The 17,012-nt window shown below is 44.1% G+C and overlaps 1 protein-coding gene across 2 annotated transcripts in view; it reads right to left on the bottom strand.

Moving 5' to 3' along the window:
• Positions 1 to 824: 824 nt before the first annotated feature.
• Positions 825 to 17,012, bottom strand: part of jag2b (jagged canonical Notch ligand 2b) — a 99,506-nt gene continuing 83,318 nt past the window's right edge. For both annotated transcript variants that reach the window (XM_023974053.2, XM_023974054.2), the window contains 6 exons: positions 15,264 to 15,377; positions 14,964 to 15,079; positions 14,510 to 14,785; positions 14,241 to 14,372; positions 3,979 to 4,129; positions 825 to 3,221 (listed from right to left, as the gene is read on the bottom strand). In XM_023974053.2, coding sequence (XP_023829821.1) covers positions 2,722 to 3,221; positions 3,979 to 4,129; positions 14,241 to 14,372; positions 14,510 to 14,785; positions 14,964 to 15,079; positions 15,264 to 15,377 — 1,289 coding nt within the window. In that variant the 3' untranslated portion in view covers positions 825 to 2,721. The remainder of the gene's footprint in view (positions 3,222 to 3,978; positions 4,130 to 14,240; positions 14,373 to 14,509; positions 14,786 to 14,963; positions 15,080 to 15,263; positions 15,378 to 17,012) is intronic.

The raw sequence follows: 17,012 nt of genomic DNA, 5'->3' as shown, positions 1-17,012 counted from the left end.
CCCCCCAATTCACAGCCCATGAACGATGGGATGGAAACGCCAGCCTCCCATTGGTGGAGCCCCGATCGGCTGAGAACTGGAGACCACGCGCCATTGGTGTGTCGGAGGCAGGGTGGAGAGATCGAGTGGGACAGTATTGTATCGATCTAGACTCATCCTCAGCCCTTGGCTGAAGCAAGGGCAAACATTACTCCATTTCTTACCTTTGTCATATTTTCCCAGTTAGGCCCCCAAATGAGATGGTTTGACTTATGTAGGTATTGGAATGGTATAGAGCTGGTGAATTCCAGTTGTCCAATTATGGAGCTAATGGGGAACTGAAATCACTTAATGTTGATCCTCATATTTATTAACAAAAGTCAGAATTTGATTAACATTCAGCTGTGGAAGACATACTTAGGTGAATGCCAGCTCAGCGCAGGTCGCAAAAACTTCTTTGATTCATTCTCCCCTCTTGCATATCAGTAGTGTATAAAATGCTTTAAACCAATGAGTCCCACCACAATGCTGGCGCAATTGACTTTTAAAACATTGTGTTTGTCCTACAGACTTCTGGGTAAAACCTCTTTGAGGCTAAATATAAGGGCTGGACATGCAGAAAAATAAGTCAGATAAATGAAAAGATGATTTTTGCTGGGGTCTCGGGACTGAGAAAATAAATCCAAATAATTTATTAACCAATAATTTTTAACAAATGGCAAAATTATCCAAATAACTTCTGCAAGAGCAACCCTTTTTTTCTTTTGTACAAAAAAAATGACTCACAGAAACATTCCCTCCCCCCTTCCATAATTAAGCATACCCAACATTTACTTTACCAGGTATTAGGAGTTTTAAATTCTTTATTTTGCTGTGTGCCATTTGAGGAAACATGGCTGTTTGAGACGTTAACATGAATTTGAAGGGCAAAAGAGAACAGAAAAACAAAAGAAAACATCTGTAATTTGCCAACTTCTGAGGTAAATCCTTTTGGATTGAGTTGGTACCTCAAAACACAACTGCATTATAAAAGCAAAATGTGTTCCCTTCATTGAAGCCTTGAACCAGAGCAGGCTAAAAGCGGATGCGAACAATACAGTATTTTTCACATGGTTTGACAAACTAGTCTTGCCACAGGTTAGGAACGTCCATCGCTATTTTTCCAGAAAACTCCATTGACAGCAGAGTGAAACAGGGGAGAGAGAGCTTTACTGAGGCGAACAAAACACGCCACGATACACCACGCAATTTTTAAGAGATACTTTCCTTAATAAACAAACCAACAAAAAGATGACCGTTGATTAGATAAATATAACTTTACATTAAGGAACCCTCTATAAAGGCTTTACAACTTGGGGAGTTTTTACACTAGTTTACAAACTGGCAGTATTGAATAGATACCTAAATAACGTTCATAAATCATTGTGGTAGTGCTTGCCAAATAGAGGGCTGTTATCAATCCTTCACACAGACCCTGGTTCCCATCAGACATTATTTAGAACCCTGGTCATCACAGTTTCATTTCCCAGGATGATTTGGTGGCACCCGTAATAATCAGGAGCAGATCTGGGTATATTATGATTTCACCCATTTGCTCACTATCTGGCAAGCACTAAAACAACAGTCACCATTCAATACATTACAACCACTACCCTGTAAATGTGGATTGAGGATGTATAACATATGTTAAGGAAATAACAGGAGTTAATGAACTACTTGCAACCCGTCATAAGTCCTTTATAAGGGGCACCTTAACGCAAATGCTCTTGACTGTGGGACGCTGTATATTCTCCTTTGAACTGTTATAAAACCTGCCTTTGTCAACTGGCATAAATAAAAGGAATGGCATCGTAAAAAAAATTAAAATAATAAWAAAAAAAAGTGAATTGTCTTTAAGTTACTAAATTCAAATATACACAGCGACTCCTTTATTATATACACCTATGTACAGATTTCTAGTTTTTTCATCGAATACCTTTGAAATGGTGTTGCTATGAGGGCGGACTCTCTGGATACACACCTATCCCTTTGAGTGGTAATCACAGGGGTCAAACTGGGCAGCGAGACTCGGGATCCTCGGCTGTAGTATGGAGTATTACAGGGCTCATAGAAAGGCACTTGCTACCAACTCAAATACTGCAATCCTTTAAACAGAGCTTTCAGCCTAGAAAACCAAGTGATGTGAAAACCGAAAAATGTGAAGGCCACATAGTAGGCACAGGGGTTTCTTTCCCCCTCGAGGCTGTGCTCTTGGTAAGGCTGGCGCGGGACGGCTGCAGACGGGCACGGCGGGCTAAGAAAGAGATGGGTGGGTTGCCGCAGTAACCTCTGTTGCAGCGGTCAACAGAGTCCCCCGAAAAGCCCTTCCCCCCCCCCAGTCTCAACCAAAAGGGCCCACTCACAATTAAACAAAATCACAATCTATCAACAAAAAAAACGTCTTTATACAGGTTATTTCCCCCCCTCCATTTGGGCTTTCTTCACTCATTTTAACAGTACAATTCAATCAAAGGCGAGGCCTCACTTTTCCTCGTTCAAAAGTAATACAAATATGCTTCATCTGTACATAAAAAAAAAAGAAACGGCCTCATCGCGTTATCATTCGCCCCCCCCCCCAAAACAAATCATTACAGACAGCAAAATAACTGAAAAGCGTCTCTTTTAATAGTACAATATATAGGATCCTCCCCATCTTTCCTCGGTCGGGGCTGTGGAGTGAGTCCGTTTCAGAGTCCTGTTCGTTCATACAAAATGGTCTTTGACGTCTTGGCCAGCCAGGGCGGCGTTGACATTTTTCCAGAGGTTGTCTTTGGTGGTGGTCCGGATGGGTGCTTTTAAGGGCAAACTCCGCAAAGTGCAGATCACATCCCCTTTGGACTGCACCCCGGTTTTAGAGTACTTACAGATGGGCCCCTTGCCTGCTTCCACATCCTCGAACTCCATCTCTCCCTCTGTCTCCTCTTCCTCTTCCTCTTCCTCCCCTCCATCACACATCCTGTAGGGGGAGCCCATGAGCTTCTTGCGCTCCTGTTGGGCCTCGTTGTTGTCTTTGAGCTGCGGTTGTTGTTGACGTCCTCCAACGGGCCGCAGGGGCTCCCACTGGTTGTTGACGCTCTCGTCGACGGGGCCGCGCACCCTCCTCTCGCGCTCTTTTCTCCGCTTGCGTGTCCACCACACGCACACAATGATGCAGAAGAGCCAGAGTACGCAGAAGACCACACACAGAATGGGCACAAGGTAGTCTACGCCACAGAGAGAAATACAGAAAGAGAGAAAAGAAACTGGGTTCATATGGATTGCTCAACATAAAACACAGCAAAATTATAAAGCTGCAMTATGTAACATTTGGGCAAGTCGACCAAATTCATATAGAAATGTGAGTTATAGATCCGTCATTCTCATTAAAGGAAGTCTATGAAGTGGTAGATCTGATCTATTTATATGCTTCCCGTGCTCAAGTTTAATTTTTACGTCTTTCACTTTCGGTTCAAACAGATGCAAATACAATATTTTTGCAGAGGTTTAGATGGTACAATGATGCTTTAACCTATACTTGCTTGTTTTGTCACGTAAACTGAAATCTTAGCAAACAGGAAATAGCGGAGTGATTTCTGAATAATGCATCTTTAAGTAGAGCTGAGGCAGCCAAGTTATAATGCAAGGATGAAAGACCATTCTCCCTATGTGCCGTTGGTCATCTTAAGGACTCATGACATTTAATACTGTACATGGATGCACTACACGTTGAAGTGCGCAGACTGAGGTTGTTAGTGAGTCACCCCATTAAGGTAACACGCAAGGGTTTTTAAGTCCTGTTTTTGAGACGTGAAATCACTAGACCGGGGTGACGGCCGCTGACACTTTTTATGACCTCGGCTATAAAATCAATTGGCTTCAGCAGGTAAACTTAGTGCCTTTAGGAAGACAGAGCCTCAAAATGAGGAATTGAAGGACTACAACACCACAGCCCTGGGGGTCAACCTCAGGCATTTTACTTACCCACTGTGGGGGGCATGACCTGCGTTTCCACTTTGACCTCAATGACAGCCAGCATGACTGTGCTGTTGTGACGCTTAGACAGCGTGCCCACAATGGTGCTGGCCGCCTCTTGGATCAGACTGTGGTCCGGCTGCTCATCCGGCTGGAACGACTGGAAAACAGTAAAGGGGGAAGGGRTGAGAAAAGGAAAGAGGAAGTGTGTGTGGCATTTTATTTACAGGATTAAACTCCTTGAGTGGCATCATCCTGTGTCTGTGCGTGTGTCGTTAAGTCTACGGAGCTGTGTGTGTGTGCACGTGTAATGGGTAATGAAACCAATCATTTAACGCAAGGAACATTAAAATCACCCCAAAACGGTAATGTGGTTAATGATCATAAGAACCCCTTACACAAACCCCCAAAACACATGCCCCCAATTTCGTTAATAATAAACCCCTCACCTTAACAGTAACCCCACCAATACACATTTCCATGCATACAGCCCCAGGCAGCACAGTTGTTACCAGACAATGCCCACTCTTTATCCCAATACAATCAGAGAATTGTTCCATGGCCTTTAAGCTCAAATTAAATACAATAGACAACCATCAGAATCAGTTACAACAACCCCAGACCCAACTCATTGGAATTACCCCCAGCCCATGACCCAACTAGCAATTCAGACCAGTTCGAATGGTGGCGCCGACGACGCGGAAAAAAGGGGGCCGGACGGGTGGCAGGACTCTTAATATTAGGATGGTATTTTGGAATGTGCGCATCTCTGCCTGTCCTGTGCAACAATGTATTGATTGATTCATCACCAGCCACTGTGATCACACCATCACACTGGGCCGATGTGGGTGGGCGTCTATTTTAATAAATGTACTGAATATACACCATCACAAAGAAATCMTTTTTTACTTCATATAGGCAGGTTCTAAGAAACATTTTAAAGAATAGAATAGCATATTGAGTTTAGTAATGTTACTGGTCTATGCCTATAGGCTACATGGCTGTGCCATGCAAATGAAATCAGAAGTTCGTTAAGTGATATTTTTAAACAGAGCCCATGCAACAAAAAAGTGATTCTCAAACAGAGCCCAAGCCCTCTCCTTTTTGAGAGCTTGTAGGCGCCTGCATGTGCTTTAGAAACCTTAGAATCCGCTCTTTCCGATCATGTAAAGAAATGACCAGATCTGACCAACCCTCACTCCTTTGTTAGGGAGCAGGCGTAGGGTGTTACAATTGGGAGTGCTTTCAAAAGCATGCGAATCTCCTGTTTAGATTTCTCAGCCTCCTACACTTGATATCAGGCTACATTATTGCATGCTAAATGTTTCTGATCAGTGATAGATGACTTGCCCAGCCAGAGACCAATTATAGCCTACAGATGGAGATTCAGTGAAACAAATCACATTGATTATCAGACAAGTCACAGGATTTTGGTCGTGAGTAGGTATTGCTTCAAATTTATTGTAGCATAACAATTTGATGACACGTGTCAGTAGACAATTTTATACATGCCTTTAATTGCAATAGCATACTGTACTAAAATATTTTCTTCACTCAGTGATATTAATTCCCACAGTAACTCTTTATGGAGCCATCCAGTTTCGGTTAAGAAAACAGTGCATGCATAGTGGTGGGCTATGCGAAGTGATGGGCAAAGTGACATGCCTCGTAAAGTTTAGAACTGCCACGAGGATTGGAACAACCTACAAACGAGAGCTGCCTAGCAACCATCAAGAGCGTAAGAGCAAAGTGCGTGCCAAATGCCGCTTCAGCATTACTGCCACGCTTTATACTAAGCCTAAGGCAGAATTTCACCCCCCAAAAATTATAAATAAATATAAGTACAGGATGTTACTGGCAACACCTTTTAGATACAAAATAAAAGGTGGCAAAAAGTTACCGGCATGGTGAAGTAGGCAGCTTTCATCTGGGTTTGATGGGAAAGGGACAGAGCAGTCGGAAAGTTCATACTCATTGACTTTACACATTTTGTTATGTTACAGCCTTATTCTAAAATTGAATACATTTATTTATTCCCCTCAATCTACACACAATAGCACAAAATGACAAAGCAAAAGCAGGTTGACATTTTTGCAATACATTATTTATAGAACTGAAATATTACATTTACATACAGGAAGTATTCAGACCCTTAGTACTTTGTTGATGCAGCTTTGGCAGCCTCAAGTCTTCTTGGGTATGACGCTACAAGCTTGGCACACCTGTATTTGGGGAGTTTCTCCCGTTCTTCTCTGCAGATCCTCTCAAGTTCTGTCAGGTTGGATGGGGAGCATTGCTGTACAGGTATTTTCAGGTCTCTCCAGAGATGTTTGATCAGGTTCAAGTCCAGGCTCTGCCTGGACCACTAAAGGACATCCAGAGACTTCAGATCCTAACTAGTGTCCCAGTCTCTGAAAAACATCTCCAAAGCACGATGCTGCCTCCATGCTTCACTGTAGGGATGATACCAGGTTTCCTCCAGATGTGACGCTTGGCATTTAGGCCAAAGAGTTCAATCTTGGTTTCATCAGACCAGAGAAACTTGTTGCTCATGGTCAGTGTCTTTAGGTGCCTTTTGGCAAACTCCAAGAGGGCTGTCATGTGTCTTTTACTAAGGAGTGGCTTCCGTCTGGCCACTCTACCATAAAGTCATGATTGGTGGAGTGCTGCAGAGATGGTTGTCCTTCTGGAAGGTTCTCCCATCTCCACAGAGGAACTCTGGAGCTCTGTCAGTGACCATTGGGTTCTTGGTCAACTCCCTGACCATGGCACTTCTCCTCCGACTGCTCAGTTTGGGCAGGCGGCCAGCACTAGGAAGAATCTTGGTGGTTCGAAACCTATTCCATTTAAGAATGATGGAGGCGACTGTGGTCTTGGGGACCTTCAATGCTGCAGAGATTTTTTGGTACACTACTCCAGATCTGTGCCTCAACACAATCCTGTCTCGGAGCTCTACGGCCAGGTCCTTTGATCTCATGGCTTGGTTTTTGCTCTGACATGCACTGTCAACTGTGGAACCTTATATAGACAGGGGTGTGCCATTCCAAATCATGTCCAATCAATTGAAATTACCACAGGTGAACTCCAATCAAGTTGTAGAAACATCTCAAGGATGATCAATGGAAASAGGATGCATCTGAGCTCAATTTCAAGTCTCATAGTAAAGGGTCTGAATACTTACGTAAATAAGTTCGGTTATTTATTTTTAATAAATTTACCCCAAAAAATCTGAAAACCTGTTTTCGCTTTGTCATTATGGTGTAGTGTGTAGATTTGAGGATAAAAAAATAAATACATTTTAGAATAAGGCTGTAACATAACAAAATGTTTAAAAAGTCAAGGGGTCTGAAAACTTTCCGAAGGCACTGTTGGTGGTTTTTCACAGTATAGTTTAGTCTGTTACACCCAATCTAGAGGTTGTAGCCTAATAAGATTCAAATGTGTGACTACTTTGCAAGAGGTCATCTACCTGTTAATTCATATCAGAATCTCAAAACATTGAGGTGAGGGGAATTTGTGAGTCGAGGTGAAAGTGAAAATGGGTAATTTTTTTGTTTGCATTATGGGAGTAGGATATTCATTAACTGTTGAAATGAGGAACACGAGAGCTAGGTAAAGCCATGTGGAAATTAGAATCATAGCCTTTATGCTCAGATGGTCATTATATAAAAAGTTACTTAAAATATCAAATTTTGTTTAATCAAAATCACAATAGCCTGGCTATTTCTAAGACTGTAGGCCACATTGATTTATTCAAGTTGACAGTGTTTGATAGGTAATAATTCCCATTTTGGAATAAGCTATAATGATAAAAGGGAACCCATTTCAACCCAAGACCTTGGTCTTTCTAATAATGTTGAAAAGAGTCTCATAAGATTGCCTATAGGCCTACTGGTGTTAAGAAATACACACCAGTGAAAAATATTTTTAAAAAAGGTGACAGCCCCAGGTCTCACCTAAACTGAATGAGTAAAGAGTGACACAGCCCAAGTCTCCATCAAATCAGATGAGTTGCACAGTTAGCTAAAACATTTTATGGAGGGGAAACCAAATTATTATATGGCCTGCATTTCATCAAATTCAACACTGCATGCGCTTTCTTGCCACGTGGGCACAAAAAAGTATGCTTTGGGAAGGCCCCCTGTTCTGTGGTAATTGGCTTGTGATTTGATACCATCAGATTCTCTAGGAGAATTACAACCAACACACATGCTCCAAATTTTAATTCACATATAAGTGATGGTACTTAGCTCTTCAGAGTTGGCTCGATTGAAATTAACCTTTGTGTGGCATCACTCCAAAAGACACAATTTACAACTTTGAGAAGCATTGTGACAAGCCCTACTAAATATATTTTTTTTTATTATTGATCTATTCAAACCATTTCCCTGCATCCCCAACAGTGTGGGAAAAATCTTCCGCCCCACCTGGTATTCCCAAATGTATTTAAGGTAATCCGATTAGAGACCAGGCAGCTTTCTTCAAGGACGTGGTGCACCGGTTGGGAATATCAAGGAGATCTGAGCCGCAAGGAAGGAAATCTGATTTCCGTTTGTTAGTTTATGACCGACCATTAAACAGAAAAGATAGGTAAGATTTGTATCAAAGGGTTGAGGCTCCAACTTTACATGTTGGCAATGCTTTTCCTGTACCCACTGTCAAACAGCCTGCCTGCACAGCGCCAATGACATAACGGATGAACAGTTGTAATTAGCTAGTTCCAAACCCCTTAATAAGCCATCTCAGTGCTTTGGAGGGTGTCAATGAGTATCACATCTATTCCATTGAATGTAGCCAACTTTCCTCAACAGGTGGTCACTTTATGCAGATTATTGAATCTGCCTAAGTAACTCAGCTTCTCGCATTAATTCAGGGGCTTACCTTTCACTGGGGATGGACATGGACCCCCCCACACATTCTGAAATTGAATTTTTTATCCCTCCAAGTTTTATCATTGCACTGTGATACAAAAAGCTGCACCGGTGTGCTTTAGCACCATGTGGACGCCTCAGAGCGGTCGGGTAGGCTGTCTGGATTTAGGATCACACTGATAACAGTGTGTGCGGACAGGCTGTATGAAGGCAAAGCTTCTGAAAGGCTGGTGTATAGGACCAGCACTGGAGAGATGAACAGAGGCAGCTGCTGTCTGTTGTGCTTTTTCTCAAGATGTAAAAGCAAGCAGAGCAGAAACTGGCTAATTTTTAGTTGACTGATCTAGCTGGCAAGGTAACTGCTGTTTGAGAGAGAGAAAAAAACGTATTTATTCCCAGTGCTGAGCTAGTAGTATAACGGACATGTTATGTTAGCAATTGTTTCATCCCCTCTCGACTGAAGTGAATGAACTACTAGCAGCTACCACAGACAGCTAGAGGTTAGCTAGAGCTGAACTATCTGTCAGGTAGCAGTATCTAACAGCTGTTGTGTGTATTGAAATGTCTTATAGCCTTTTGTTTTGTCCCATTTCAACCGAAGTAAATTTGATGTACCGTTAGCTAGCTCACTAACTTTAGCTATTATTTTTGCCTCAATCACACTAGACCTGAATCAAATTATGAAACCAGCGGCCAAACAATTGAAGAACAATATATTCTGACGTAATGTGAGATTTAATTAGTCAGTATAGCAATCTAACGTTATTGATCTGTCAGTTTCCCTAGCTAATTGTTTCCACATAAACAAGGCTACAGGCTTCAATGTCATGGTGCATAGTCAGTACACAACACTCCACTCATCTCAGTGCAGCAAACACTGGACAAGCAAGAAGCTTCAAACATTAAAACTATTTTAAGGGAGTCTGACAAATCTCTAAAGCTGATTTCCATGACACAAAATATGTAAAACAAAAATGTGACGAAGACCTGGGAGATGCTATTGATGAATGTATACAGATGTTAGAATGCCGAGTCATGCTCATATAATCTCAGATATAAATGACTGCAGTTTAAGACCATCCATAGAACGTACTATATATGCCAGTTAAACTGAATATCATACACTCAGAAATGTAATTCTGCTGGAGGTGTAAAACACAAAAAGGGGACATATTTGCATATATTATGGTGTTCTGATGGCTGGCTGAATTCTGGCAAAGACTATGTTCTTTTATCTCAGCATGTCCCTGTTTTTGTATGCTTGGAATTGTTGATACTGGAGACTTATCAGAAGAAACTGTTACCTAGCATTCATAGCGGCTAAGAAATGCTTTGCCATTAAGTGTAAGGTTGGTTATCCTCCAACAAAGTCACAATGGATAGCAGAAATGTCAAGTTATTTATCACTAGATTTGATTGATTACAAGATGAAGGGTATACTGTGCAACTTTCATAAGGTCTGATGCTTTGTATGGAATACTGTACAACAAAAGAAGTCTGTATTGAAAACATGCCCATGTCAGGGAAGACAGCTATTTAGGCAATCCCTAGCTGCTGTGCTGCTCAGTCCTGGCTCTGTGGGTCTGCTGTACTGATGGTAGTCTCTCTGGCCTTGGCCTAACACACCTGAAACCAATAATTAATGTTTCACTAATATCCTAAAGCTAAGTTGGGTGGGGCGCTGCAGGGCCGTGGACCCCAAGGGGCAGGACGGGGTGACCCAGCTATAGTGTGTGCAATTACAAAGAGCTTTACAGTATTATTAAGGCCTATGATATGAATTATATGGAGAATATACTGTTTCTGTGTGTTAATGTGTAGGTGAATGTGTGTTTTTATTAAACTTATGATTTCCAAACCCTTCCCTTGATACAGCCTAAAAAAAGATGAGAAGGAAGTTGTGTTGGAGAGAGAGTCGAGTTATTGACTAGACTGGTGAGGGTCGGCGTGCAGGCGGCTCGGGTGGGCTGAAATTTGATATAGAGGATGTCATAAAGACAATCAAAAGTTAGGTCTTTATACTTTATTTGTAAGAGCTGTTCACTTGTGATGCAATTGGTTAAAGGATTAACACAATATTGATTATTGAATTATCATTGATCTAGTTCAGTCTTATCACTGACAAATATTTAATTTAAAAAAATTATTTCACCTTTATCTAACCAGGTAARCTAGTTGAGAATAAGTTCTCATTTACAACTGCAACCTGGCCAAAATAAAGCAGCGCGACAGAAACAGTTACACATGGAATAAACAAGCATACAGTCAATAACACAATAGAAAAAAGGAAGTCTATATACAGTGTGTGCAAATGGCATGAGGTGGTAAGGCAATAAATAGGCCATAGTAGCAAAGTAATTACAATTTAGCAGATTAACACTGGAGTGATAGATGAGCAGATGGTGTGTAAGTAGTGATTCTGATGTGCAAAAGAGCAGCAAAGTAAATAAAAACAATATGGGGGATGAGGTAGGTAGATTGGGTGGGCTATTTACAGATGGACTACGTACAACGATCAGTTAGCAGCTCAGATAGCTGATGTTTAAAGTTAGTGAGGGAAATTGTAAGTCTCCTGCTTCAGCGATTTTTGCAATTCGTTCCAGTCCCTGGCAGCAGAGAACTGGAAGGCGGCCAAAGGAGGTGTTGGCTTTAGGGATGACCAGTGAGATATATCTGCTGGAGCGCGTGCTACGGGTGGGTGTCGTTATCGTGACCAGTGAGCTGAGATAAGGCGGAGCTTTACCGAGCATAGACTTATAGATGACCTGGAGCCAGTGCGTCTGGCGACGAATATGTAGCGAGGCCCAACCGACTAGAGCATACAGGTCGCAGTGGTGGGTGGTATAAGGAGCTTTGGTAACAAAACGGACGACACTGTGATAGACCACATCCAATTTGCTGAGTACAGTATTGGAAGCTATTTTGTAGATGACATCGCCGAAGTCGAGGATCAGTAGGATAGTCAGTTTTGCGGCGTGAGTGAAGGAGGCATTGTTGCGAAATAGAAAGCCGATTCTAGATTTGATTTTGTATTGGAGATGTTTGATATGAGTCTGGAAGGAGAGTTTACAGTCTAGCCAGACACCTAGGTATTTGTAGTTGTCCACGTATTCTAGGTTAGAACCGTCCAGAATAGTGATGCTAGTCGGGCAGGCGGGTGCGGGCAGCGAACAGTTGAAAAGCATGCATTTGGTTTTACTAGCGTTTAAGAGCAGTTGGAGGCCATGGAACGAGTGTTGTATGGCATTGAAGCTTGTTTGGAGGTTAGTTAAAACAGTGTCCAAAGAAGGGCCAGATGTATACAGAATGGTGTCGTCTGCGTAGAGGTGGATCAGGGAATTACCCGCAGCAAGAGCAACATCGTTGATATACACAGAGAAAAGAGTCGGCCYGAGAATTGAACCCTGTGGCACCCCCATAGAGACTGCCAGAGGTCCGGACAGCAGGCCCTCCAATTTGACACACTGAACTCTGTCTGCAGGCGAGGCAGTCATTTGAGAAACCAAGGCTATTGAGTCTGCCGATAAGAATACGGTGATTGATAGAGTCAAAAGCCTTGGCCAGGTCGATGAAGACGGCTGCACAGTACTGTCTTTTATCGATTGCGGTGATATCGTTTAGTAGCTTGAGCGTGGCTGAGGTGCACCCATGACCAGCTCGGAAACCGGATTGCATAGCGGAGAAGGTACGGTGGGATTCGAAATGGTCAGTGATCTGTTTATTAACTTGGCTTTCAAAGACTTTAGAGAAAGGCAGGGCAAGATGGATATAGGTCTATAACAGTTTGGGTCTAGAGTGTCTCCCCGTTTGAAGAGGGAGATGACCACGGCAGCTTTCCAATCTTTAGGGATCTCGGGACGATACAAAAGAGAGGTTGAACAGACTGGTAATAGGCGTTGCAACAATGGTGGCGGATAATTTTAGAAAGAGGGTCCAGATTGTCTAGCCCAGCTGATTTGTACGGATCCAGGTTTTGCAGCTCTTTCAGAACATCTGCTATCTGGATTTGGGTGACGGAGAAGCTGGGGAGGCTCGGGCAAGTAGCTGCGGGGGGTGCGGAGCTGTTGGCCGGGGTTGGGGTAGCCAGGAGGAAAGCATGGCCAGCCGTAAAGAAATGCTTATTGAAATGTTTGATTATCATGGATTTATCGGTGGTGACCGTGTTACCTAGCCTCAGTGCAGTGGGCAGCTGGGAGGAGGTGCTCTTGTTTTCCATGGACTTTACAGTATCCCAGAACTTTTTGGAGTTAGAGCTACAGGATGCAAATTTCTGATTGAAAAAGCTAGCCTTTGCTTTCCTGACTGACTGTGTGTATTGGTTCCTGACTTCCCTGAACAGTTGCACATCGCGGGGACTATTCGATGCTATTGCAGTCCGCCAGAGGATGTTTTTGTGCTGGTCAATGGCAGTCAGGTCTGGAGTGAACCAAGGGCTATATCTGTTCTTAGTACTACATTTTTTTAAAGGGGTATGCTTATTTCAGATGGTGAGGAAATTACTTTTAAATAACGACCAGGCATCCTCGACTGGCGGGATGTGGTCAATATCCTTCCAGGATACCCGGGCCAGGTCGATTAGAAAGGCCTGCTCGCAGAAGTGTTTTAGGGAGCGTTTGACAGTGATGAGGGGTGGTCGTTTGACCGCAGACCCATTACGGACGCAGGCAATGATCGCTGAGATCCTGATTGAAAACAGCAGAGGTGTATTTGGAGGGCAAGTTGGTCAGGATAATAGCTATGAGGGTGCCCATGTTTACAGATTTAGGGTTGTACCTGGTAGGTTTCTTGATCATTTGTGTGAGATTGAGATCTAGCTTGGGGTGTTAAGCATATCCCAGTTTAGGTCACCTAACAGAACGAACTCTGAAGACAGATGGGGGGCAATCAATTCACATATGGTGTCCAGGGCACAGCTGGGAGCTGAGGGGGGTCTATAACAGGCGGCAACAGTGAGAGACATTTCTTGAGATTGATTTTTAAAATTAGAAGCTCAAACTGTTTGGGCATAGACCTGGAAAGTATGACAGAACTTTGCAAGCTCTCTCTGCTATCTCTCATATTTAATAATGGTCTCTCATCTAGCTTGATGACTGTGGCATTTTTGCTTACTTTTTATTGTTCTAAATAGAGACGGCTAGAAGGGCCACGCATCATAATAGATTGCGTAGAAATTCAGGAAATGAGCATTAGATGCTCCAAAAATTGGGAGGACCATCAGACCAAGCCGTCCCCCTCACTTCTAAAACCAAAGTAGCGCCCCTGCATGAATCTTCTATTTGACATCAATTTACCAAAATGTCAGAAAAGCACAACAACCTACAGTTAGGATTCGTCCCTAATGATGGAAGTCCCAGAGATGAGGAATTGATTTCGATTGGCTAGCCAGAGGAGCGGACTTACTATGGCAACTTCCACAGCATCCTGATTGGTGTAGGAGAGGTCACACAGCACAAGGAGGGCGTGGTCTTTGGCCAGGGATCGGGTGGCAGGCAGGTACCTCAGCTCTGAACAGATGTTCTCCACCGTCGTGCCCTGGAGATAACACACAGATACACAATTTGTGAATGTAGGAGGAAAGCAACTTGCACCACAGGGCTTCCTATAAAGCTGGTACTTCCATTCTATGTGATAACATCAAACATCGATGTGTACAAAGATAAGACACTCACCACTGGCACTTTGGCCCGGTTGAAGATGAGTGTGATGCGGGCACAGTTGTTGTCCAGGTGCCCACTGTTGGGCTGGCACTTGGTGTGGTCGTGGTGTGTGGGCTCACCACTGCCCGAGGAGGACGAGCACACCCCCCAATGGTGGCAGGGGGGCGAGAAGCAGGCGAGGTAGCTGTGCTCCTGGCACACGCGCCCACCTGGGCCCGCCTGGGCACATTCATCACCCGTTGACTTTGGCGACCCTGGGAGAAGGCACGGCCGCCGCCCGCAGAGGACCTGTGGGGGGTCAAAGGTCAGAGGGAGGGGTCAACCACAAGCCTGTGGACCAATAAGAGGCCCAGTTTCAGTGTTTTACGCTCCAGGTATATAAGTCCCAATTTGTTTAATTTATTAGGAGTGAGTGTGTGTGCGGGCGCGATGTGCATGTGTGAATTAGGTGCGAGAGTACACTCACCTTGGTACACGCCACTTTGCCATCGACACAGTGGCAGTTGTTGCACTCCTCTTCCCAGCGACTGCCATGAAGGAACTGCAGGCCGGCATAGTGGCAGCTCTTCCCGATACCTATAACTACAAACGCGCACAGTAACACACTGCTGTCAATTAACTGAAAACTCAGAGGCTAAGGTCAATTGTGTCTAGGAAGACAGTAAGAGCATGTTGCCATAACAAGACATGAAGGCCTTGATTCTCTAATGAAGTGACACTCATCCTTGTGCGCGCATGTGTGTCACGAGGGGGGAGTGAGACTCACACTCTTGGCACTGTGGGCCCGTTCGCCCCAGTGGGCAGACGCAGCGGAAGCCGTTGATCTCATCCACGCAGGTGGCGCCATACGCACAGGGAGACGACTGGCACTCATCTATATCTGAACGAGAAGATGAGAGGAAGGGAGATTATTATTATTATAATAGATTTCTTTTTTGTATTTTAACCCCCCTTTTCCTCCCCAATTCCGTGATATGCAATTGGGATCCAAATCCGATCTTGTATCATCGCTGCAACTCCCCAACGGGCTCGGGAGAGGCGAAGATCGAGTCATTTGACCACGAAACATGACCAGCAAAACATGGCTTCTTAACACTCGCCCACTAAACCCGGAAGCCAGCTGCACCAATGTGTCAAAGGAAACAACGTTCTACTGCTGACTGAAGTCAGCCTGCAGGCGCCCGGCCTGCCACAAGGAGTAACTTGAACACGATGAGCCAAGTAAAGCCTCCCYGGCCAAACCCTCACGAAGCTGTGCCAATTGTGCGCCGCCCTATGGGACTCCCGGTCACGGCCGGGTGTGACACAGCCTGGGATCAAACCCGGGTCTGTAGTGACGCCTCAAGCACTGCCTTAGACCGCTGTGCCACTAGGGAGGTTTTACAGAAGTGTTTTTATGCTTTCTTAGACAGGCATGAAACAGATGGTGAGAGGAAGGATGGAGACCGATTGAACCACGGTATCCGGTGGGRAGGCATGTATATATGTGCTTGCCGGAAGTGTTAACCACTCGACTCTGGACACACTATGTGAGATTGATAGAAAGTTTGTGCTACTAAGGTACAAACGTTTCGTGTCGGTTTGAAGTACTCGGTTAACCCTYGTGTTAAGAGAAGGGATTAAGAGATGCTAGAACAAGGAGCAGAACAGGAACGAGTAGCTCCACCCTCTCCTTGCAAGTTATGAGCCAAATTTACCCTCCTGAAATTTGAATCAGACTAACACCTACAAAATCATAATTTGTCCAAATAACCTGTGACGAAAAACACAAACACTGGAACTACTGCTGCTAGTTCTCGCATTCAATTCCATTCAACAGATTCTATGGTAGTAAACTCAACAAAAAAAGAAACGTCCTCTCACTGTCAACTGCGTTTGTTTTCAAACTTAACATGTGGAAATATTTGTAAAAACACAAGATTCAGACAAACTGAACAAGTTCCACAGACAGGTGACTAACAAATGGAATAATGTGTCCCTGAACAAGGGGGGGGGGGGTCAAAATCAAAAGTCAGTCAGTATCTGGTGTGGCCACCAGCTGCATTAAGTACTGCAGTGCAACTCCTCATGGACTGCACCAGATATGACAGTTATTGCGGTGAGATGTTACCCCACTCTTCCACCAAGGCACCTGCAAGTTCCCGGACATTTCTGCAGGTAATGGCCCTAGCCCTCACCCTCCGATCCAACAGGTCCCAGACGTGCTCAATGGGATTGAGATCCGGGCTCGTCGCTGGCCATGGCAGAACACTGACATTCCTGTCTTGCATGAAATCACACATAGAACAAGCAGTATGGCATTGTCATGCTAGAGGGTCATGTCAGGGTGAGCCTGCAGGAAGGGTACCACATGAGGGAGGAGGATGTCTTCCATGTAACGCACAGCATTGAGATTGCCTGCAATGACAACAAGCTCAGTCCGATGATGCTGTGACACACCGCCTCAGACGGACCCTCCACCTCCATCCCCCTCCAGAGTACAGGCCTCGGTGTAACGCTCATTCCTTCGACGATA

Source organism: Salvelinus sp. IW2-2015, linkage group LG28 (genome assembly GCF_002910315.2).
Source record: "Salvelinus sp. IW2-2015 linkage group LG28, ASM291031v2, whole genome shotgun sequence".
In the NCBI taxonomy this organism is placed as follows: Eukaryota; Metazoa; Chordata; class Actinopteri; order Salmoniformes; family Salmonidae; genus Salvelinus; species Salvelinus sp. IW2-2015.
The sequence above is the reverse complement of the archived record's forward strand: the minus strand, read 5'-3'. Positions and strand labels throughout refer to the sequence as shown.